This window comes from Protopterus annectens, chromosome 3.part1 (assembly GCF_019279795.1).
Source record: "Protopterus annectens isolate FY-2018-M chromosome 3.part1, PAN1.0, whole genome shotgun sequence".
Classification (NCBI taxonomy): Eukaryota; Metazoa; Chordata; order Ceratodontiformes; family Protopteridae; genus Protopterus; species Protopterus annectens.
The window spans coordinates 6,793,393-6,817,826 of record NC_056732.1 but is presented as its reverse complement, the minus strand read 5'-3'; the positions used below and the strand labels follow the sequence as shown (position 1 = coordinate 6,817,826).

The window sequence follows — 24,434 nt, the reverse complement described above, 5'->3', positions numbered from 1 at the left end:
AAGTCTAAGCTGACAGTGGACATACATGTGCTCTCTCAACTGGATCTACTTGTGCAAAAAAAAAAAAATGATAGATTAGTTGAAGGATAACTTTAAACCACCTGTAAGGGGGACCATGGCTTTTTCTTGGTTCGCACTCTGTGTTTGTGGAACCTAAATATGTCTCTGTAAATATAATGGCCTAGAGGTCAGAGGCCAAACAAAAAGAGGTAATACGCACTGGGAAGAAAGCTCATAATATAAATGCTACTTTCTGGAAAACGGTGGGGAAGCCCTGGATCATCTTACCTTAGTAGTGCTGAATGGAATTACAGCACTAAATCCCTTTCAAAGACAGTGGGAAAATGTACAAAAGGAGTGGTAAAGGTAGCAGCACACATGCTGGCTACAAATAGGACATGTCTAGCAATGAATGGCTAATGGACATGTCTAGCAATGAATGGCTAATGGACATGTCTAGCAATGAATGGCTAATGCATGTTCAATAGATCACAGCCTACAGAATGACCGCAGCTTTTAAAACTAATCTTCTATTGATTTGTTCATGGGTAAGTACATTTCATTGCTGAAATGAATCCAGCATTAAGAAGTATACAGAATTTTTAGGTTCATAGATTCACAGCAGGATACTAGGCTAATGGCCCAAGAGCCCTTATAAGCCTAACCATGTAATACCAGAGTTGCTCTTACAGTCTTAGCCATATTATACCAGAGTTTCCTCAAATGACCTTGGATAGATAGGTGTTATTTGCACAGTGAGGCTAAGACCAGCACTTACTACCTCTGACCATAAAGGACATGGGCACCACCCCGGGGTGAATTTGTGGTCTTCCATCCAATTGTTCAGGTTAAACTTGAACATGGTCAGTGAGGAGCTCTGCTTAACATGAATTGAAAGTCTACTCCAAAGAAGCAGTAATCTCAGGGAGACATATCTGTCTCTCCAGCATAGTCTGTTGACATCATACACTAGGTTAAGATCCCTGGATCGAGTGACTTTTGTCCCATTAGAGTTGCAGATGTGCAGTATTTTCAATAGGGTAGGGTCGGACACTGCCCTGTAGGCTCGACACAAGTCTCCTCTCAGTGGCCTATAATGTACAGAGTACAGTGACAGGGCTTTCAGTCTATCCATGTAAGACATGGTTTGGAGGCCTTGAATTGTCTTTGTGAGAAACCTCTGTGGTCTCTCCAGCTGCTGCAAGTGTCTGGTGAAGTATGTGCAAAACGGGGCATTGTGCTCTTTTAGTGGTCTAATGAGGGTCAAGTATAGTGGAGTTAAAACATCCTTAGACGTGGATCCAATGCCCTTAGTTATCAGATGCACAGTATTGAAGGCTTTCCTTGCAGCCGTGGAAATGTGGTGATCGAAGTTTAAATTTCTGTCAACCTGAGTTCCCAAGTCTCACACAACTGGGTTTGAGCTTGGGGGTGCCATCAATGTTATCATTATCATGTCATTTAGTACTATCAAACGCTATTTTAAAGTATTTGCAACCATTTACTTATTATATTAACTGATCACGCATACAGTGCCTTTTTATATACATCTGTTTAATACCTACAGCTCCTAAAGTTGTCAAGACAATGAGGGGCTGGCTTGCTTAAGTAAATGACTTGCCAATTAATAATAAGCAACATATAAAAAAAACAAAGTGAAGGTCACATAATTGCATTATTTTAATCTAGGATATACCAGTCGGAGATGTATCCAATGTCAACAGTTATTCACATTTTCATATGTACATTCATATTTTCATAACTGAGTGAGATGCATGTTATGATGGCATTGCTGAGAATTATGTCAGAAGACAGAAAAAATACACAGTCGCTGTCCTTGTGTTATTCACTATACTGGAGATATTGATAGGTTTATATGCAGTATTTCAAAACATACATTAATATTTCAAAAAATAAGAAAATACTGAATGGCATCACACGCAACCACAAATGATGCAGAACTATCACTGATGTTTTGTAAGTTGTACAGCTTAACAGATGGGTGTTATCTATACTCTAAACTATGAAAAAACACGTAATCATTAATGTTTGTGTAAGTATATCAATGAACAATCATTCAGAAAGGAATTTCTTGCCTTGATCTGAAAGTTCAAATTTGATTGACCAAATGTTTTGTTGATAATATACAACTAGGTTGCAGAATTCCCAAGATATGAAAAGTTATTAAACATTTAACAAAAAATATAATACTGTTTATTTTTGCATTACGTTATACTACAGTACTGATAAAACACAACGGTATCATGTAAAGAAAACATTTTGCTGAGCAACATTGAGTTTTGTACATTTTAGTAGCATGTTAGGTTCACATGACAGATTTATTTGGCTTATGCCTTTTAATGTGATTGTTCACACACGTGACATTCCACAGGTGAGAATGAACCATCACAATCTTAACCCACTCATTATAACTATTACTATGATTTTGACACTCACCTGACAAAAGGCATCCAATTCTTCTGTGTGCCATCAGTCGTTTTCTAACAGCATTTTCAAGCAGTAGCCGAATATTTCCTTTCACATTTTCTAGTTCAAATCCTTTGAAGCAATTATGCAAAGCAAGCATTACATCATTCAGTTAAAAAATACTTTATTAATTTTAACCAACTAGAACTGTGCTGCTACTATAATATACCTGAATTTAGGCTTCCCAAAGTATCATAAATAGCATGTGCAGGTTCATTTTTAATACTGTGAAACTTAACCAACTCAACTGATGAAACTTTCCCATTCTGTTTCAGATCAAACACTTCATAGTGGCCAGGTGGAAATGGAACTATTTCTGGAGATGAAGCCATGGAATGCCTTATATCAACAAGACCTGCAAAACACAGAAAAAGACAGAATATATCTGTTGGGCTCCAAAATCGTCACTGCTAAGCAAATAATGATCACCACCCAATATATCAGTCCTGGTTACACAAGCATATTTTACACACATAAAGACCCATTACTTTTCACATGTACACTCAACTTCTAGTCCAGTGGGCTCTTTCTGACACTCCATTCTTTGTTTAGATTATTTTTTTACAACTTTTGTTGAACAGCCTATCAGACACTTCATAAAAAGTAGTTTAATATTAATTTCTTCATATAAAACGGCTGCCTTTTTTGCATCTTTATCATTCATGTCCCCTCTCGCTTGTCCCGTTTTTCGCTTCTTTCTCATCCACAAAATACATGCTGCATTTCTACAATCTCTATTCATATGCTTTCTTTAAGCACTGTATCACTTAAGATACCTTTTCCATGGAGAGCTTCACCAAGATGCAGTATAGCAGATGTACTCCTCACATCAGCGGCAGTGTGTACCTAGTACTTTTGGCATTCCCAAAGTTGTGCATTTCGATTTTATGTCACCCCTCCCATTTGAGGTACATCTGTCTCCTGCTAATGCACACCATAATGTCACAAGTTATTTAGGACTGTGCATTTAGCCTGTGAGCCGAACCCATTACAGTCCACTGGCATACCAAGTCACTCAACCAATCTCCCTCCTACCCGAACACCAGCTTCATCCAACTACAATCTCTCCCCGGAACCCAGTGCTTAACAGAGCCAAGGTATGCATGCTCAAGGTTTTCTAGCTCAATTTTGTTTTATCTAAGTGTACAACAGACACTAGCAATTTCTCTCTCCTTAGTGTGAACACTGCCAAGAGTTTGTCTCCCATAATGATTTTCAACAATCTTAAAACACTCCCAGACAGTATCAGTGACCACCTCCCTGTCTCTGTAAAAAGACTCTCCTTACATCCTATCAGACTGCACAAATACACAGAATGTCTCAGTCTCTCCAACTTCAACACTGAAGAGTTCGATAATATATTTAGCTCTATAAACTGGTCCTTCCTCCAAAGCCAACCACTACAGGATGCAGTTCTGACCTTTAACTACATTTTCCTGGATACTCTTAACTTCCTTGCTCCTCTCAGGAAACAGAGCCAAAGTTCAGCATGCACCATGGCTCTCCCATTCTAGCTGAACTTTTATGCACAACAGGGACACAGCTTGGAAACTCTGGCTTAAATCTAAATCCCCCAATCACCTTCAAACCTAAACAACTGTGTAACCATCAAAAAAAAAAAGCAAGTCAACATAGATAAAAATACGTAAAAGTACAAAAAGAATGGCTGCCTTGTGGTAAGGTCTCCGATATAAAAAAGGAGTAAAGTCAAGCAACAACGTACAGGAGACCAAATTGGCAGTGCAATATGCTCAAAATCAGTTATTTCCCGACTAATCTTCCTTAATAGTAAAACAAGTCACCAACATGAGGTAACAGAGACGCAATCCATAAAAAGGGCAGTTTTCACTTCACCAAAAGATAGTCCAAACGAAGGTAGATTTAAACTGGTTTAATGATATATAATATTCTAAACGGCAAGCGCTTTCACCACATGGGCTTCCTCAGGCCAAACACAATCAATTTTTAATTAGATGCTTATATACTCTATAATTTAATGACATCACTTCCTCACAATTCATTAATTAAATTCACATAAAAATCATAATCACTTTAAAAATTCTAAAATAATGGTGAGTCACAAGCTGAGAACCAATAGACTCACAATTGTACTTGCTAGACACAATAGAAAGTATTAAGAACGCACATTTTTATAAAAGTATAATATTCGATTCAAATCACACATATCAAATGATAAATAATAATAAAATAAGCTTCAAACATCCTATTAATCTGTGTATAATCAATTATAAATCTTATAAACAACTAACTAATCACCAAACTGGCCTGGGTAACAAAATACCTTATAACCCACACTAAGCCATAAAATTATGTAACTGCGACATATATCATAGCACAATAAACCCTGACCTTTCCGCACTGGTCCATAACAGAAATTAGTTACTGAAATCATGTAAAAATATATATAATAAATACATGCACATAAACATACACACACACACACATATATATATATATATATATATATATATATATATATATATATATATACATACATATATATATATATATATATATACATACATACATATATAAAACATACATATAAATACATAAAAAAACAGAGCCTATTTCTTAATAGGTTTACCTTTCAAAATGGGTCTAATGGGAACTATCATTTAGCCCAGGCTCTCGGTTTTCGGTTCCCATTTTTATGTGCATGTATTTAGAGATTTTCCTGGGAGCTTATATCACATCCAAAACTTCCATCTGAAGGCCAAGTAGAAGCAAGGCGTCTACAGGGAAAATCAGGCCCTGGGGTGGAAATGATGGTTGACCCAACTTAGGAGGCCTGAGATGGAAATGATGGTTGACACAACTTAGGATGGGGAGGGCTTCCCTGGCTCGAGCAAAGACAGAGTCTGGTGTTTTCCTAAGAATGTAAGAGTTGAAAAAATGCACCCTTCTTGACCAAGATGGAGTAACAAGAATGATTCTTGGTTTAAAGATAACTATAGGACAAATAACAAAATCAAACGAAACTGAGAAAACGCATAGAAAAATCTCCATTGGCATGGAAGAGAGCAAGCTTCCACAGTCAACTCCCTCTACTCTTTCTGCATGAAGCAGAATAAGACTTCATTCTCCTGTGTGAAGATACGCCAATCATGTGCTGTTACATAGAACGCCGCTGACTGGGATTTCTGCCAACCATGTGCCTTTACGTAGAATGTCATGACTGGGATTCATCCACAATCCAATGGTTCAAAGTAAAAGCTCTCCAAGCTGAGAACATGGACAACCTGGCCCCACAGGTGGCCCTACATAAATTTTGGGCCAGTCAATCTGTTCTCCTCTGGGTCTTACCAGCACAACCTGGAACAGACACAATGGTACCTAAAGCCTGATCCCTCCAAATTTTAGAGAGATGGTTTTCTTAATGAACTGAGGGGCCTGGAGGAAGACAAAGACGTGGTTAGGAAAGGGTCAAGAGTCCTTCAGGCCCTCCAACTCTAGAAGGTCTGACCACAAACGGGGATCAACTGAAGAAAAAACTAAAGAATATAGAATAAATATCTTTAGCAACAATGATTAGCTCATATCGTGTACACAGATGTTCTAAAAAACATCAGTTTCAATACAGACCTCATGACTGTTAGAAATATGTTGCATTTGTGTTATGCTTTACGCTTCCTGACATAACATGGCATCAGAAAATGAAAGGAATATCTTACAGAACTGAAGAAATACATCTGCAGATGGTAAGAAAATAAACTTGCTGTTAAGTGCATTTGTTTAGAGCTGCAGAAGTGCAATTCTTAGTGGAAGCATGGCACAGCTGTAACCCCTAGATTACTTGTGCTTCAAGAAGGAAACCTAACTTAAAATGGTCAGTTTGGTTCCATGAATTTGAGTTATTCTTTTCTACAAGCAGATTAGCAAAAAGTCACAGCAAGTCCAGTGTGCAACATTCTTGCATATCTCTGGGACAGCCACAAAAATATTTCACTCTCAGTTTTCTTCGTGAAATGAAAAACAAAACAGCATATTTACAAATAAATTCATTTGACTACTGTCATCACAGAAAGACTGTAAATTCAGCAATTATTGTCATCACAGAAATAATGTAAATTCATTACCTACAGTCATCACAGAACGAATTTGCCACTTATTAGACATCCATTCTTTACAGGAATACAGGGTCCTATAGAGATTATAGAGGCATGTTGCTTAACTGAAAAAAGCAAGATACTGACAACGACTCTGGAGTTTGGTGTGCCACACAGTTCTCTGACAAGAGATATAATGTGTAGTTATATAAATGATAATAAAGACAGGCTTTTAAGATAAACAAATATGACACTGCCGAAAGCTGCACAAATGTTCAGTGCAAGTGAAAGACAACTGACAAAAAGAATGCGCATAAAGTAAAATGTGAGTCAAATAATTAGGCACAGAGTAAGAAAAAAGTAGGCTGTGTTGTAACAGTACTATATCTGAAACAGAAAGCCATGAGGCCATGTTTTAGAAGACAAAATATATCATATGAGGGACTTCATCACTGAAGCTGGCAATAAGTGTGGCTGTTCAGCATAAAAAAAGACTGTGCTTTAATCAGTCCTGCAGAATCTGCGCTAGAAAAGGGTATTTTGCAAAGATATGTAAAAGAAGAACAAGTGTTGTTCAAAGACTGATGTTGTTATACAGAAGTATGAAACAAATGGTTTATTCAGTGTGCTGAAAAGACTTGATATGGTGACATTTGAAAATCAGTACGCAAAACAGACTGCTGAAAAAAAAAAAATGAGACCCAATGGACATAATGTGTAATCCGAATCTGGATAGTAGTACAAACTGCAGTATCTTGTCAGAAGATAGTTTTAAAGGTGTAGAGCTGCCTGACACAGAAGCAGCTACCTGTATACAGTTAACCGATTCTGGCCACTGAGTTGCACTATTAGGTCACAAACTACTGACATACTAGTTAGTCCAACAGTTATGTTCAGTCTATTTGTGTTTTTTTTTTTTTTTAACAGCTGAACTAAAGAAAGTTAATATTTCTAATACTCCGGGTTATGTGACTTATGAGAAGCTAAAAATGGTAGAATTTGCATTGCAAACACGACTGCATATGTTAAAAATGATTGACAGTCATACAAATACCTCAGAACCTGAAGAGAGCTAACACAATCATATCTTGGATGACTAGTTATTGGTTTATAGTTCAATAAACCACATTTTATAAATAAAGCTTATTGGTTTATAGTTCAATAAACCACATTTTATAAATAAAGCCTGATGAGGTGATAGTGACTAAAACGTTCCTAGACAATTATCTGTAGTTCTCAGAGGTAAACTAGAATACAAACTAATACACTAGATAGTATGAAATGTGTGTCATTAAAACTACCACACTGGGTGATTAGTATGGTCACTACTGCGAAAAAAGGTAAATTACTGATTTAAACCGCCAAAGCCTAAGGCGGTGATTAAGAGAGTGGAGTACCCTGAATGTCAATTCCTATTTTTTGTAAGTACTACATGCAAACCACAACTTCTGGAAGCTATACATAAGATCAAGAGAGCTCCACATTGTGCAAATTTAATACACCATCAGGAAGGTACAGGTTCCCTTGGTGACTGAAGGATATGACTTTTAAGATTTGGACATCATTTTGTGCATGTGAGGGGATAAGGGAGTTTATTTTTTTGTTTTTTTTTTTGGGGGGGGGGTGTTCACTGTGTATTGAGTTTTTAAATTTTTAGTATTCCGTTTCTAAACTTTTGCCGTTGGTATCAACTACTTGATAGTACACTACCTTGCAGTTGGAGCAATGCTATTTCTTTTTCTTGAGAGTAACTGTGGTGCTAAATGAAAAGTGAACTAGAACTAGAAGCCACATTTGGAGATACAGCAAACTATGAAAACAAGCAGATGAGAAACTGTCAGAAATTATTGTGAAATAGGGTAATGAACTTCCTGTGGTTGATTCTAGCCAATCACTACTGCAGGCTTCTTTGAAATGGTACAGCTAATATTTCAGATTCAGTACAACAAAAGTACAGTTTTGTACCTACCATAAATGTAGATGTTCGAGTGCTAATACAGCTGCAGTCATAACAGATGGGTTCTCCTGCCGTCAGGCGGGTCCTCGGTCGGCCGAATTCCAAAGTCTAGGTCCGGCGTCGGTTGTTGTCGCTTTCTTTCCTGACGTCAGTGCGACAGGGGTATATAAGACACAGCCAACGCCATTTTCTTCAGTCTTTCTTGCCCCAGATGTCAGGTGCCCCCAGAAGGAAGGCAAAATATATACATATAAATTATATATATAATCATGCAATGCAATATAATCAAAAATCAGTAGTTGCAAGCAAATACACCATAGAAGGATAACCCAATCAGGTTGTAAGATGAGGAGTTGGCCACTAGGTCTGTACCCAGAGGGAAGGAGGAGAGGAAACCTGGACTGCAGCTGTATTAGCACTCGAACATCTACATTTATGGTAGGTACAAAACTGTACTATGTTCATCGTGCATACAGCTGCAGTCATAACAGATGGGTAGAATCCCAAAGCTACGCACAGGGTGGTAGGCACTAGGTGGAACTTGGAGGAGCCAGAATGCCCTGCAACACAGCAGTGGCAAAGCCTGCTCTAGTTTTGGAGTATAAAGGTAGGTGGGGTAGTGTTTAGTGAAGGTATGCACAGAACTCCAAGTGGCTGCCTCCAAAATATCTTTGGTAGGGACTCCTCTGAGGAAGGCTGCAGAGGTAGCTTTGGCCCTTGTGGAGTGGGGTCTGATGCCTGTAGGTGCAGATTTGCCATGAAAGGAGTAACAAAACCGTATGCAGTGGCCTATCCATTTTGAAATTGTCTGTTTGGAAATTGGCTTCCCTTGAGCTCCTACAGCATAGGACACAGAGATGTTCTGATTTCCTGAAAGGCTTTGTTCTGTCCAAATAGTAATGTAGCTGTCTATGGATGTCTAAGGAATGTAGCAGCCTTTCCCCTTTGTTTTGAGGATTGGGGTAAAAGGTAGGTGAGTGTATGGCCTGATTTAAAGCTACCCTGGATACTACCTTAGGCATAAATGACGGGTTGGTTCGTAGGGAAACCCTGTCCTGATGGAAGATGAGAAAGGGCTGCACAGCCATGAGGGATTGTAGTTCCGAGACCTTACGAGCTGAGGTAATAGCCACAAGGAAAGCTGTTTTCCAGGACAAATATTGCAAATCTGTTGAGGCAGCTGGTTCAAAGGGAGGCAATGTTAATTTTTCTAGAATGTAATTAAGATCCCAGGCTGGTATTGGTTGTTTCCTTGGGGGTCTTATATTCTTAGCCCCTCTGAGGAACTGCCTTAAGAGTGGGTGAGAGAATAAGGGTGGATCAGTGTTGTATTCTGCAGAAATGGCTGAGGCATGGATTTTGATGGAGGAAAATGAAAGTCCCCTGTTCAACAGCTCAGCTAGATACTGTAACATCTGAGGCAAATTCAGTTTTCTAGGATCCTGGCCTTTTTTCTCATTCCAAGCGCAAAACCGTTTCCATTTTGGAGTAAGCTTTTCTAGTAGATAGCCTTCTGGCCTCCAAAATGACATCCTGCACCTCCTTGGAGAGTAGGGTCTGTTGTGGTGTTAAGGAATTTTCCATGCAGCCAGATTGAGTGTTTTCAGCTGACTGTGAAGAGTTTTGTAGCTGTGCTGAGTCAGGAGAAGAGGCATTAGAGGTAGGGTCCAGGGAGGAGAAAGTGTTAGGCTTCAGGAGTGGGTACCAGTGTTGTCTTGGCCAGTCTGGAGCAATCAGTATCATCTTTGGTCTGTCTGCTCTTGCTTTCAAGAGCACCTTGGGCAGTACAGGCAAAGGTGGGAAGGTGTAAACTGTCCTTGCTGCCCAACTGAAAGAAAGGCGTCCACTCTCCAGGCCTTTGGATGAAATGTCCTTGAGCAGAATTTTGCCAATTGATGATTCTTGTGGGAGGCAAAGAGATCTATGTCTGGCCTTCCCCACGCTTGGATTATCTTTGTAAACACTTGAGGATGCAACTTCCATTCGTATGGTCTGTCATATTTCTGCTTAGATTGTCTGCCAGCGTGTTTTCCAAACCTGGCAGGTACCGTGCTTGAAGCTCGATGCCATTCCAGAGCCATGTTCCAAAGTGACATGGCCAGCCGGAATGTATTCCTCCTTGTTTGTTTATGTACCACATTACTGTGGTGTTGTCTGTTCTTATCAATAATTGCCCTGGATGCAGGAGGTCCTTGAAAGCTGTAATTGCATTTATCACTGCTAGCATTTCCTTTTGATTGATGTGAAGGTGCTTTTCCTTTTGGGACCATTTGCCCTGAATGCACCTGTCTGTCATGTGTGCCCCCCAGGCGTAGTCTGAGGCGTCTGTTGTGATGACTTGATTTGCTTGAGGCTTGTAGAATGGTAGACCTGTGTCTGTTTGGCATGCTTGGGCCCACCATAGAAATTCCTTTTGCAAGCATGGAATTAGTGGTAATATTGTTTCCAAACTATGGCTGTGTTGAGACCATAGGTTTTTTAGGTACCACTGAAGTTTCCTCATATGCAACTTTGCACATGGGATTAGAAGAATGCAAGATGCCATGAAGCCCAGAGCCTGCAGGATTTTCCTTGCAGTTAGCCTGGTACAAACTGCTAGCATCTTGAAGTACTGAGTTAGTTGCCCTTGTTTTTCTGGCGTAAGATAGGCCATCTGGGTGTTTGTGTCCAGGTTGGCACCCAGGGAAATTATTTTCTGAGATGGTGTTAGCCTGGATTTCTCTTTGTTCACTGTGTATCCCAGAGAATGCAATAACCGTGTTACATAAGCCAGATGTTCCAGAAGTATGTGTTTGCTGTCCGCTTGGATCAGGCAATCGTCCAAATAAGGGTAAATTTGTATCCCTTGAAGTCTGCAGTAGGCAATTACTGATGCCAGGCATTTCGTGAATACTCTGGGCGCAGTAGATTAGCCCAAACGGCAATGCAGAGAATTGATAGTGGATTGAACCTGCAAGAAATCTGAGGTATCTTCTGCAGCTTTGTCCGATTGGGACATGCAGGTATGCCTCCTTGAGGTCCAATGTTACCAGCCAAGACTCCTTGCCCAGCATGGGAAGAAGCTGCTATAAGGTGAGCATCTTGAATTTTGGTACGAGTAGGAATGTGTTTAGGATGGATAAGTCCAAAATGGGTCTCCAGTCGGTTCCCTTCCTTGGTACCAGGAATAGTCTGGAATAAAAACCTTGACCTTATTCATGAGTAGGTACCTCTTGAATAGCTTTCATGTCCATGAGCTTTGAAATTTGTATTTGAGCCTCTGCCCTTTGATTGTGTGGCAGGTTCAGCATGCCTCTCATTATTGGAAGAGCGTGAAAATGAAATCTGTAGCCTCTGTTTATAATGTCCAGGATCCATTTGTCTTTTGTGACAATATGCCAATTTTTTGAAAATAATGCCAGCTTTCCTCCCAAGGGTGCCACCTGAGCCTTGCTTGGCATGCAAAGGGGAAAGTCATTGGGTTTGTTTCCTGTATTGTTGTGCACTGTCTTCGCCACCTCTTGGTGCTGGAGATTGCCACTGTCTGCCTCTATATGATCCTTGAGATTGTCCTCCTCGCCCCTTGTGTGCCTGTATCTACCTCTTTGGGGCTTGTCCGTGGCTGGAAAGGACCAGTTTTTGAAGGCCAATTTCTGCTAAAAGCGTGGTGGTTGTACCTGTAGAAAAGCTTTGACAGTTTGCATAGATTTAGCTTTTTCTTCCATTTTCCGTAGTATCTCCTCAGCATTAGTACCAAATAATACATTTTGTAAAGGAGCATCTAGTAGTTTAGCCTTAACATGATCAGGCAAGGTTTGTCCTAAGCCAGGCATATCTACAAATGACTGATCCTGTAACAGCAGCTCTACTTGAGGCCTCTAGAGCATCATAGCCACATTGTAAGGTGTGTTTACCCACTTGTTCTGCACTATGAATCATATCCTGCAACTCCTTCAAATCTGGTTGTTCAGGTTGTGACATTTTATTCTTTAATTGTGATAACAGAAACTGCTGATATTTAAGCATATGGAACTGACAATTTAAGGCCCTCATGGCTAGGGTGGCCGAGGTATATACCTTTTTTCCCCACCTTTCTAAGGATCTAGACTCTCTCTCGGAAGGTAATGGATTCTTAGCAGTAGAGGCCTTCATTCCCTTGGGGCCTTGAGAAATATTTTCTGGGTCAGCATTATGGCTTTTGTAAAGAAATTGGTGCGAGTTAGGAACTCTGTAGTATCTATCAGGCTTGACTGGGGCAGGAGGCAGGGAATCCGGATTAAGGCAAGCCTCCGAGTAAACATCATCAAGAATGTCCAAGACAGGAGGTATCGCTAGAGGTCTGTGCTGAGGTAGCAAAAGAAATTTCCTAAGCCTTTTCTTGGAATCTGAAAAATCCTGGCCTTCCCAATGGAAGTGTTCCCTCAAGGTATGCAAGGTTTCCCCGAAAGAAAAGTCCTCTGGGGGGGATACAGAAGGGATGGACTGCTCTGCATCAGAATCTTCAAAAGGGGAGAATCTTCCTCCACTCTGGGTCTCTTGTCCGGCGGGGGTTGGGAACCCCTGATAAGAGTAATTAAATCCTCAGCCATTTTGAGCATCTGCTTTTTAGGCATGGGGCCTGGAGATGGGCCCTGTGCAACAGGCCTCTTGGAATGCATGGCTGATTTAGACTTAGTAAAGGCCTTTATGGAAAAGGAAGAAGAAGGTCTGAATACACCATGAGTGGAAGTGGACCTGTCCACATTAAGAGGCTCAACACTCACAGTGGCTTCGGTAGCTGTAGTCAGGGTATGGGCCGAGGAACCTGCGGTCTCGGTTACAGAAGACACCGCCAGAGAAGTGTCGGTAGTCAGGGGCTGCGTGGCGCCGCTGAGAACCGGAGCACGTGTAGCCGGTTTTGGCGTGGTGTCGGTGGAGACCGCGGACCTCGCGTGTCGGTCTTTGTCCTTGGGTTTTTTGGACAAACAGTAGTCGGAGTCTCCGACGACATTTTATAATTGCTTTACCAAAAAAGTGCTGGGCGAACTCCGCCCGATGCTTAATAGTGCATTTATTGAAAGTAGCACAAAAGCGACAACCCGAGACGTCGTGGTCTGGGCCTAAACAAGGTATGCAGAGGGAATGGAAATCCTTATGCGGTATTTGCGTCCCACAAGAAATACAATTGTTAACTTTGTCTGACATCGGTCTGAGGCAAGAAAGGTTCCCCAACGGGGTACTTAGCTTTAAAGAAGACTTCGGTTTCCAAATTTTCGTAATTTCAGGAGCTGGCCAATCGGCGCTTGTGAACTGCTTCTGCTTCGGGCACCGCGCAGCAAAAAAGACTGAAGAAAATGGCACCGGCTGTGTCTTATATACCCCTGTCGCACTGACGTCAGGAAAGAAAGCGACAACAACCGACGCCGGACCTAGACTTTGGAATTCGGCCGACCGAGGACCCGCCTGACGGCAGGAAAACCCATCTGTTATGACTGCAGCTGTATGCACGATGAACATCTGTTATCATTAAACATGATAGTAAATACTGAAACCAAAAGTAATATATTAGCAATGACACCTGCCATACTTAAAAAACAAACAAAAAAAAACAAACAAACAAAAAAACAAATTGATACAAATGTGTCAACAAAATCACTTCTCAGCCATGGAACCTCCTCAGGTAGACTTTATGGAAAAACATTAAAAGAACTGCAACTTTTGGCACCCAAGTAAGATCAGCTTCATGATTCAGTAAGTAAAACTGATCAATGAAGACAAACTTTGAATAAACCTAGATGTGACGACCCTCCACCTCTGGGCCAGTAATCAAGGAGCCTCAATCCTCAGCATTGGCACCTGTAGGGGAGATTCACTGGGAGGATAACAGGTACACACAGTATTTACAAATGCAGCTCTCTGCATCAAGTGCAATTTCCCTCAAAAGCACACAGATACCACAGTCAGTCTTGGGCTGATTTCTCCAGCTCCCCAATAAGACTCCCCACTGGCACAGCTATAGAGTTGAGATCTCAGCTGTGTCTCCAAGTCAAGACCTCCAGCACCCTCTCTGTCCAACAAGTGCTTTGTGTCCCTGCCAAAGTAGCTGACTGACACACACACACACACACACCTGGGAAATGATGGCATGTTTACTAGCCATGCGCCCTTCTGCCCAGACTATAAAGGTAGTTATGACTGCCACCAGATACTCCTGCAAGCTACCTTAAGGCTTTTACAAGGGTACCCAAAATGCGAGTGAAACTGAGTGAAATTAATATTAATACAAATAGTAGTTTGACCAAGAGCAAGGCTATTAGGAGAGGCCCATACAGTGTCACCAAATAAATATGCAAGCACTCTCAAAACTTAAATATCTCTAAAAGATCAGCCATAATGAAAGGTTTAAATATATTTAATAATAAATAATAAAAGAACAAGAAAATACTAAGTAAATATTCACAGTGACATCAGAGTTCAAAACCAAAGGAAATATTTAAAATAACATTGCAGGACAGGCTTAGACAAATAAAGAAAAACAATATCTAAACTAAGCTTCAGTATATTCCTGACTGTATCTAAGAGAATTACTATACCCTAGTAACTTACTTAATACAGCAAATGATGTGGTGAGTGGTCCTTCTTGTTGTCGTCAGGGCCAAGACAGAATACAGAATTGTCTCTCGCTAACAGACTAAAATGATATCTAAAAATGTTACTTCTGGCATAGCTTGCACAATGGCATAATTGTTGGTCATCTGACTTCTAGTTCCCATGCAAAACCCCCCACTGCTGGAAGCTGGCAGGACTTAGCACCTACCTGTAAAAATACACACACACGGGTTTTTGGTCAGATCTTTGGCAGGTGCTAGAAGTTATAAAACAATTGCACATCTCAATGCTTCCAAAGTAATTAGTTCACCGCAAAACAAACTAAATATATAAAAATGCTGGCAGGCAGAGTTTCACAGGCACAAATCACTCAGGTGATGATAAACCAAAGGTGTATTTATTGATAAAAATCCACAAGAAAAACAATGTGAGCACTTTCATTAAACAAGTGTTAACTTCAACAGACCACCGCAAAGACAATACAAAAAGCTTCAGAGTACAGACTTTGTCTCTCTAGCTGCCTTGAAAACTGTGAGATAGCATCTTTATTGACTAGCCTATAAAAAGTAATTTAATTTCAGATATTTTTCTTAAGTTTGCTGGACTGAGGTTAATCCACCATTTTCCTCTGTTAAAACATATACAGTTAAACACAGTTACAAGAGTGCATGCACATTTCTGTTCTCTGCAATAAAGCACACTGCAGATACATTTCAAATACAAGCACTTTACAAACACATTTTTAACACAAACATCTGTGCAAATCAGTTTGATATACACAAGACATACAGTTCTAATACAGTTGTAACACAAGCATGTTGTATAAATTACTTTGATATTTACAAATGACATATAATTATTTACAAAATTCCAGCTAGCTGTGCAGGCAGTACCTCTTTTCATCACATCTCTCCTCCCTTTAAAGACTCAAGCGAGTTTTTCAAGTGCTCCTTGAGAAACGTTGCTTGAGAGGGATTAGCCTGTCTGAAAATACATTACTCCATACCCTGTCTTGAGATCCCAGCTGCCTTGGCACTGCTGACCCCAGTACAGTGCTGCAGTATCATATTATATACCTGCAACCCTAGGCTCCACCACAGTAATTTGGGATTTTGCTGGCTGGCTTGCTGTAGCCATAGATCCCCCTCAGACTCCTTCTACGTTCTACTGCAAATACTTAGCACGAGGGCTTCCCTATCATGGTAAGGTTTCATGGTGTTAACATGATACAGTTTGTGCCCCTGCCTCTTGCCTAGCAGTTCTACCACAGAGTTAACATCACCAACCTTCCTTACCACTTTGAAGGGTCCATCCCAAGCTGCATGCAGCTTATTGTGTCTGACAGGAATGAGAACCATAACCTGCTGCCCCACAGCATACTCTCTGGCTCCAGCATTCTGGTCATACCAGACCTTTTTCTGCTGTTGGGCTCCTGCCAGGTTCTACTGGACCAAGCCCACGAGTTCCTTGAGCCTTGTCATGGGGTTTAGGACATATGCCACAAACTCCTTGTGGGAATCACATTCACCCTCCCACTCATCTCAAATCAAGTCTAGAGGTCCCCTCACCCTATGCCCATATAGCAACTCAAAAAATGAGAAACCTGTAGATACCTGGGGCACCTCTCTGTAAGCAAACAGATGGGACAAATATTTGTCCCACTCCCTCTTAAACTGGTCTGCAAATGCCTGTAACATGTTTTTTAGTGTACTGTTTAACCTCTCCACCAAACCATTAGTGTGGGGGTGGTAGGGATTGTTCATGAGGTGCTTCACCCAACAACACTTCTACAGACAAGCCAGCAGGTCTGATATGAAACTGGCACCTCTGTCAGTCAGTATTTCTTTTGGAAAACCTACCCTGCTGAAAATCTCTAACAAAGCATTTGCTACCTTTTCTGCCTCAATGGAGGACAGGGCCGCCGTCTCAGGGTATCTGGTAGCATAATCTACTACCACTAGGATACACTTTTTCCCTGTAGAACCTAGTGTACTAAGATGTTCCACAATACCCATAGCTACCCTCTGAAATGGCTCCTCAATCACAAAGGCATCAAAGCAGCTTTGACCTTGTCTCCTGTCTTGCCTACTTTGTGGCACTGCACACAGGTCCTGCAGTACCCTGTTACAACCCTTGCAATCCCAGACCAATAAAGTTCTGCATAATACGTCTCTTGGTAGTCTTTATGCCCATATGACCTGCAAAATGAATGTCGTGGGCTATGGCTGTGGCAGACAGTAGGCTCTGGGCACTACCAACTGCTGTATTCTCTCATACTCTAGCCCTCCCTCAGGGGTCCATTCTCTATATAGTAACCCTCTGCTCCAGTATACAGAGTGCCCTTTTCTCTGTGAATCGGGTGTCTCCCTAGCTACTTACCTCAAGCCTTCTAATGTAGGGTCTGACTGCTGAGCCTGTCTCAACTCTCTCTTTGTAACCCTTCCCAACTCCCTTCCACAGGATGTCTGGTATCCTCTGACAGCGGTGCCTCACTGTCAGCCTGAGTACCACTATTCACTTATGCCCTTGCAGTCATTCTATCCAAGGGAACATCAGTACCCGCCAGCAGCTGTAGCTCACTTTCAGTCTCACTGCTATAGGCTAGCTCCTTCCCTGAAGTAGCCACCTCACCCATCTTGGCTTCAAGTGTACAGTCTGTCTGGGTCAGCTACCAGACCTACATGCCTGTCCCCAAGCCTGACTGTGTGCAACTGCATGCACACAAGGTACTGCATTACCAAAATCCTTCCCTATCAGGACATCTGCAGGGATATCCTCAAACACACCTACTTGCTTGCTTTCTTTTCCACCCTCCCAGTCAAGGTGAACCCTTGCCAAAGGTATTTGGAATTGGGTCCCTCCTAAATCTCTGACTGGATTAGATTGCCCAAGCAAGTGGTGCTCCTTTTTAACCACTGCAGGCTTCACAATGGTTAGGTCAGAGTCTGTGTCTCTCTTAGCAGTGGCCCATTTCCCATCTACTAAGATAGGATATAACCTCATGTGGTAGTTTGGTACCCCTGTCTCCAGGCAACTTACCACTGGCATTCTGTTATTTCCACTCACTGATTCCCCTGTCTTTTATTCCCCACCTTGCCTCCATGGACATACATATGCTACATGGCCCCACTAGTTACATTTAAAACATTTAACCCTTGATCCTGGCCATGTATCTGAACAAGTGGCTTCTGTTGTTACTGGCAGACTCTACTGGGGCGGTTTAGGCTGCCCACCATGGGTTCCCTTATACCCATGTGCAGCACTGGGGATCCCTTTCCTGTGCAGTGATTTTCCTGCTTGCTAGGTATAGGTCTCCTTTTCCCCCCCAACTCATCTGCGGTATTGCATTCCCTATCTGCCAACCAGATTCTCATGTCCTCAGGGAATGTGCCAAGGGCGTGTTCCCTCACCAAAAGGTCTGGCACCTTTTCAAAAGTGGTGGCCTGACACCCACTCATGAAAATAAGTGCTTAACTCAGCAATATAATCACACATACTTTAATCTGCCTTGCGTCTATGATACAAAACGTTTTTCTATAAGCTTCAGGTGTCAACTTAGAGCATTTCCAATAAACAATTTTTAACTGTATTCTAATTTAAGCAATCAGTATCAGGCAATTTAGAAACAGCCATTACAGCTTGACCATGGAGTAAGGGGGTCAGGAACTGTATCCAAATCCTTGGTCAACATTATACTGTTTACATACCCTGTCAAATATGAATAAAACTACCAGATTATCAACCTCTGTAAATTGTGGAACAAATTTACTGACCTTTATTGCTTCTGGGGTTTGGTTATTCCCTTTCCAATTACCTCCATGACCTGGGAGAAGAGTCAGTATCTCCTTTTCATGTTGCCTCTGCCTCCTGTCTTCTTTGGTTTCCGGACATCTCAGTCTCTGTTTTTCTTCAGCCTCCAAATGCCGCAGTCTCTCTGCTGATTCTAGCTCAAAATGTTTGGCCTCCAGTTCAAGTCTCTAAATCCAGGTAGATTTTTAAGTCCTCTAAGGAAACACTGAACTGTTCATTTTCTGAGAGTTGTACATTCAAGGCCAGTCTGGTTGTCTTCCTGGTGGCTGCTCTGTGATGCAGCTGTGACTAAGGTTACAGTCATTGCCCCTTTAGTCAGGTTGGCATGCGCCAGTGCTTTGGCATGGCATATCTCAGCCAACTGGCTTCTTGTCAGCTTGCCATAATCCTCAGCTGTCACCCTTGCCTGCTCTCCCTTACTAACTAAGCTAACAAAAAATAAATAAAACTATTGTGATATGAAACTCTGAATGTCTACCATGTGGCTGCTTGTGAGTACAAACAACTTCTTTAGTGACCACTGTTTACAAACTACAAGAGTTCAATATCCACACCACCGTTCACCAATATGTGATGGGGATATCCCACCACTGCCAACCAATAATTATGTGACCACCCTCCACCTCTGGGCCAGGAATCAAGGAGCTTCAATCTTCACCACGGGCACCTCTGGGGGATGTTCATTGGGAGGATAACAGGTACATACACAGTATTTCCAGATGCAGCTCTCTGCATCAAGTGCAATTTCCCTTAAGAGCACACAGAGACAACAGTTAGTCCAGGGCCGGTTTCTCAATCTTTCTCCAGATCCCCAGTAAGACTCCCCACTGGAACAACTAAAGAGTTGAAAGCTCAGCTGAGTGTCCAAGCCAAGACCTCCATCACCTTCTTTGTCCAACCAGTGCTTCATGTCCCTGTCCAAGTAGCTGACACACACACCTACCTGAGAGGCGCTGGCACAGGTTTACCTAGCTATGCCCCATTCTGCCAAGACAATAAGGTAGTTATGACTGCCACCATACATTCCTCCCAGCTACTTTAAGGATTTTACAAGGGTACCCAATATATTGAGTGAAATTAATATCAATACAAATGGTAGTCTGACCAAGAGCAAGGCTATTGGCAGGGGAACACAGAGCGTCACGCAGTAAATAGGCAAGTACTCTCAAAACTTACATATCTCTACAAAGATCAGCCACAATGAAAGGTAAAAATATATTTAATAATAAATAATAAAATAACAAGAAACTACTATGTATTCACAATGACATCAGAGTTCAAAACCACAGGAAATATTTAAAATAACATTGCAGGACAGGCTCAGACAAATAGGTTCATAGGTTCATAGGTTCATACTAGGCCATCTGCCCGAGGGCATTTACAAGCCTAGTCCATAGTTTTGTGGCTTACGCCACCCCTTTAGTTTGGAGAAACTATGCCCATTATTTTACTGTGCCTCTGTCGAGCAGTGACACTGAGGTAACCCCTGGGGTGTATCTGCGGTCTCCCATCCATTGGTCAAGATTCCTCTTGAACAAGGCCAGCGAGGTGCTCTGCCTCACATAAACCGGGATTTTGTTCCATAGCATAGGGAGTCTTTGGGTGATGAATCTATCCCTCCAGCACGTCCTATTAATAACCGTGTCGAGGTTTAAGTCTCCGCCCTTGTGGCTCTGAGGGATCTAGATTTTTGAGATGAAGCATGTTCATCAACTCTGGGTTTGACATGGCCTTGTATGTCAGGCATAGGTCACCTCTGAGCAAGCGGTAAGCAACTGAATATAGCTGGAGTTCTTTCAGTCGGGCAGCATAAGACAGATTTTTGAGACCCTTTATCCTTTTGGTGAGGAACTTTGTGGCCTCTCCAGCTGCTGCAAGTGTCGGGTCAGATACATTCGAATGGGGCATTGTACTCTATCATTGGTCTGATGAGTGATGAGTATAGGAGACTATGACTTCCCTTGATCTAGATGTGAATCCCTTCATGATAAGGTGGGCAATGTAGAAGGTCTTCCTAACTACTTTAGCAATATGAGTGTCGAATGAAAGGCTACTGTCAACCTGGGTTCCCAGGTCCCTGATAACTTCTTCTGTGATCAGGGATTGCCACCTATATGGTCGCTAGGAGTAACCTTATTTTTCCCGAAGGGTATGACAATGCATTTCTTGGCATTTAACTTTAGGCCATGGCTCTGGCACCAGTTATCCGTTTCTGTGAGACCCTTCTGAAGGATATCTGTGTCGGATGTGTTTTCAACTACGGGCCCAGTTTGCAGTCATCTGCAAACTTTGTCAGCCATAACCCTCCTGTGGTTGCTTGTACTTCAGAAAAGTAGATGCCAAACAAGAGTGGGCCCAGGACTGAGCCCTGTGGGACACCACTTGTGACAGGCTTTGAGTCTGACATGGCGCCAGCAACTCTGACCCTGTGGGTTCTGTCACTCAGCCAGTTTGCAACCCATCTTGTAATGTATGGGTTTACATTTAAGTTGATGAGTTTTTCAATGATACCCGAGTGGGGTATTGTATCAAAAGCCTTTGCCAGGTCTAGGTAGGCTGTATGGACTGCCTTACCTCGCCAATGGCCTTGGTGACTGTTTCAAAAAGTCAACCAAGTTTAAAAGGCATGATCTGCCTTTGACAAAGCCAAACTGGGTTGGATCCAAGGTCTGCAAATTCCTATGTCTTTATTTATGAGATCCATTATGATCCTCTCCATGGCTTTGCAGATAAGGCTTGTCAAGCTAATGGGATGGTAATTTCCAGGGTCGGTGGAGGCACCGCCTTTGTGGAGTGGGACCACAGTCGCTGTGCGCCACTCCTGGGTACGTATCCGGAGGTGAGACTAAGATTAAACAGCTGTCCTAACTGTGGGTTTAATTCCTCGTTGAGTTCATGGAGCACACAGCCGGGGACACCATCAGGTCCCATGGATGCTGTGTTCTTTGCCTTGGAGAGAGCAGTTCTCACCTGGGCGTTAGAGATGTTTGGGGGGCTACAATCATTTGGTATTGATATCTCTCCTTTGGGGGGGGGGGGTTTGCACTGAACCTGTCAGCCAGTATGTTGGCAATGTCTGTAGGATCAGTAATCTTCACATCATTTTGAACTAATTCTGAGCATATCTGGGAGTTTCCTCCTAGGTTTTTGACATGGCTAAAGAATGCCTTATGGTTGTCTTTAGAGTCCTTAGCTATTTTTTTCTCAAAATTAGCTTTGGATGTTTTTATGAGAGCTCTTAGCTTTTTACTTATAGTGATCAGCGGTGTCTTACCTTTTAAGGATTTTGCTCCATCTTGTAGTAGCTTTCTCCTTTTGTTGTAGAGTTTGTTTATGGCTGGGGTCCACCAGACTGGACGCTTGCCTTTGGTACAAAGAGTCTTTGTTTTGCTTGGGATTGCCTGATCCATGCAGCCCTGCAGGTGCTAGTAGAAGGCATTTGTAAGTGATTCAGCGGTTTGAGTAATGTTTACCGGCTCAGGGGCCTTAAAGGAGACCACACTAGTCTTTAGAAGTGTGAAGTCGGCTTTAGAAGTTCTTTACTGTGGTCTTTTCATTTGGTGGGGTGGGATGAGGACCTCCAGCGAGATTAGTTTGTGATCTGATCTCACCAGTGAGGGTATACTTCTGGCGTTGAACATTGTGCTCCCATGTTCGTGATGATGAGATCAAGTATGTTTTCTCCTCTTGTGGGGATGGTGACTAGTTGTTCCATGGCATTTGAGTTTATGAATTCCAGGAACTTTTGGGCTAGGGTGTTTGGGCTTGAGTAGTGTTCCCAGTCTATATTAGGGTAGTTGAAGTCACCTAGTATGATGGTGTTCGGAGATACATTTATCCCTCCAGTGTTTTCAGGAAGGCCATATGAGGTTCCTGAGTTTGCGAGGTGGCCTGTAACATGCTACAAATTGCAGAGCAGTCTTGCCTATGGTTAATTGCACCTGGATGGTTTCCGATGCATCGTGCGTTGCCACCAATCTTGAGGTGTGGGTGTCCTTGATGAATATGGATACCCCTCCTCCTTTCTTGGTATTGTCCGGGTTTTGGGGCGGAGCATGATATGAGGTAAAACCTGATAGTGCTGGGGTGCTCTCAGGAGCCTTGAACCAGGTTTCTGTCACAGCACAGACATCGATGTTCTCCATACTGAGAAGGGCCTCGAGTGCGTGCATCTTGAGGTTGAGACTTCTGGCATTGAGCAGCATTACCCTTAGTTTTTTTTAAAAACAATATCTAAACTAAAATGTGTAACAGCAAATACCAGCGTATATTACATAGGCATATTTATGCCTTGGTTTAATATAATCCTCAAGTGACTGGTTCAACCTGTTTGCCTCACTTTGATTGAAGTTTGCATATATAAGCATGCCAGTTTGTTCATTTTCTGTAGAAGGTCTGATGAAGCAGATGTGAAAGTGTTTACATTTTTAATTTTATGTGCAAATAAACTTTTTTTTTATAACTCCTGGCACTGTTTTATTCTGCTGGTGTTTGCTGTTACACGTTTTCTTTTTTATTTCCAGTGATTTATCTCAACAAGTGTATTTCTTTTTTATTCTCTTTAATATCTAAACTAAGCTTCACTATATTCCTGACTGTATCTAAGAGAATTGCTATACCCTAATAACTTACTTAATAAAGCAAGGCAGATGATGTGGTGAATTGTCCTCCTTGTTGCTGTCAGGCCCAAGACAGAATACAGAATGTTCTGCCTCACTAAGAGACTTCTCAAAATATCTAAAATATCGTTTCTGGCAAAGCTTGCAGAATGACACAATTTTTGGTCATCTGACTTCTAGTTCCCATTCAAAACTCCCATTGCTGGAAGCTGACAGGACTAACCAACTACTTGTAAAAATATACACACAAGGGCTTTTGCTCAGATATTTGGCAGGTGCTGGAAGTCATAAAACAATTGCATGTCTCCACTCTTCCAGAGTAGCAATTAGTTCACCCCAAAGACAATACAGAAAGCTTCCTTGTACAGATGTGTCTCTGACTGCCTTGAAACCTGTGAGATAGCATCTTCAATTTCAGATAGTTTTCTACAGTTTGCTAGACTGAGGTTAACCCTTCACTTTCCTCTGTTAAAACATACAGATTTAAATAGTTACTGTAGTCCATGTATATTTATTTTTTTTCTGTGGTAAAACACACTGTGGATACATTGCAAACACAAACACTTCACAAATACCTTTTTTAACACAAGCATCTGTACAAATTAGTTTGATATACACATGACATACAGTTCTAATGCATTTGTAACAGAAGCATCTTGTACAAATTAGTCTGATATTTGCAAATGACATATAATTATTGACAAAATTCCAGCTAGCTGTGCTGGCATTATCTCCTTTTGTCACACTAGAAAGAAATGCTGCACAGCAATAGCACAGAATATAGCAGCTTTCACAAGAGCAATAATTCCAAGAGGAAAATTTTATGGACAAAAATAAGCAGCTCCATAAACAATGTAAAACATTTGAAAGCAGAATGATTGTTTTTTTGATATGCACAGCAAAACAATATAGGTCTTGAATATG

The 24,434-nt window shown here is 41.6% G+C and overlaps 1 protein-coding gene across 2 annotated transcripts in view; it reads right to left on the bottom strand.

Annotated features, from left to right (window-relative positions):
* ASNS (asparagine synthetase (glutamine-hydrolyzing)) overlaps positions 1–24,434 on the bottom strand; it is a 580,006-nt gene that overhangs the window by 353,835 nt on the left and 201,737 nt on the right. For both annotated transcript variants that reach the window (XM_044066497.1, XM_044066498.1), the window contains exons 4-5: positions 2,657–2,842; positions 2,458–2,559 (exon numbers count right to left, since the gene is read on the bottom strand). In XM_044066497.1, coding sequence (XP_043922432.1) covers positions 2,458–2,559; positions 2,657–2,842 — 288 coding nt within the window. The remainder of the gene's footprint in view (positions 1–2,457; positions 2,560–2,656; positions 2,843–24,434) is intronic.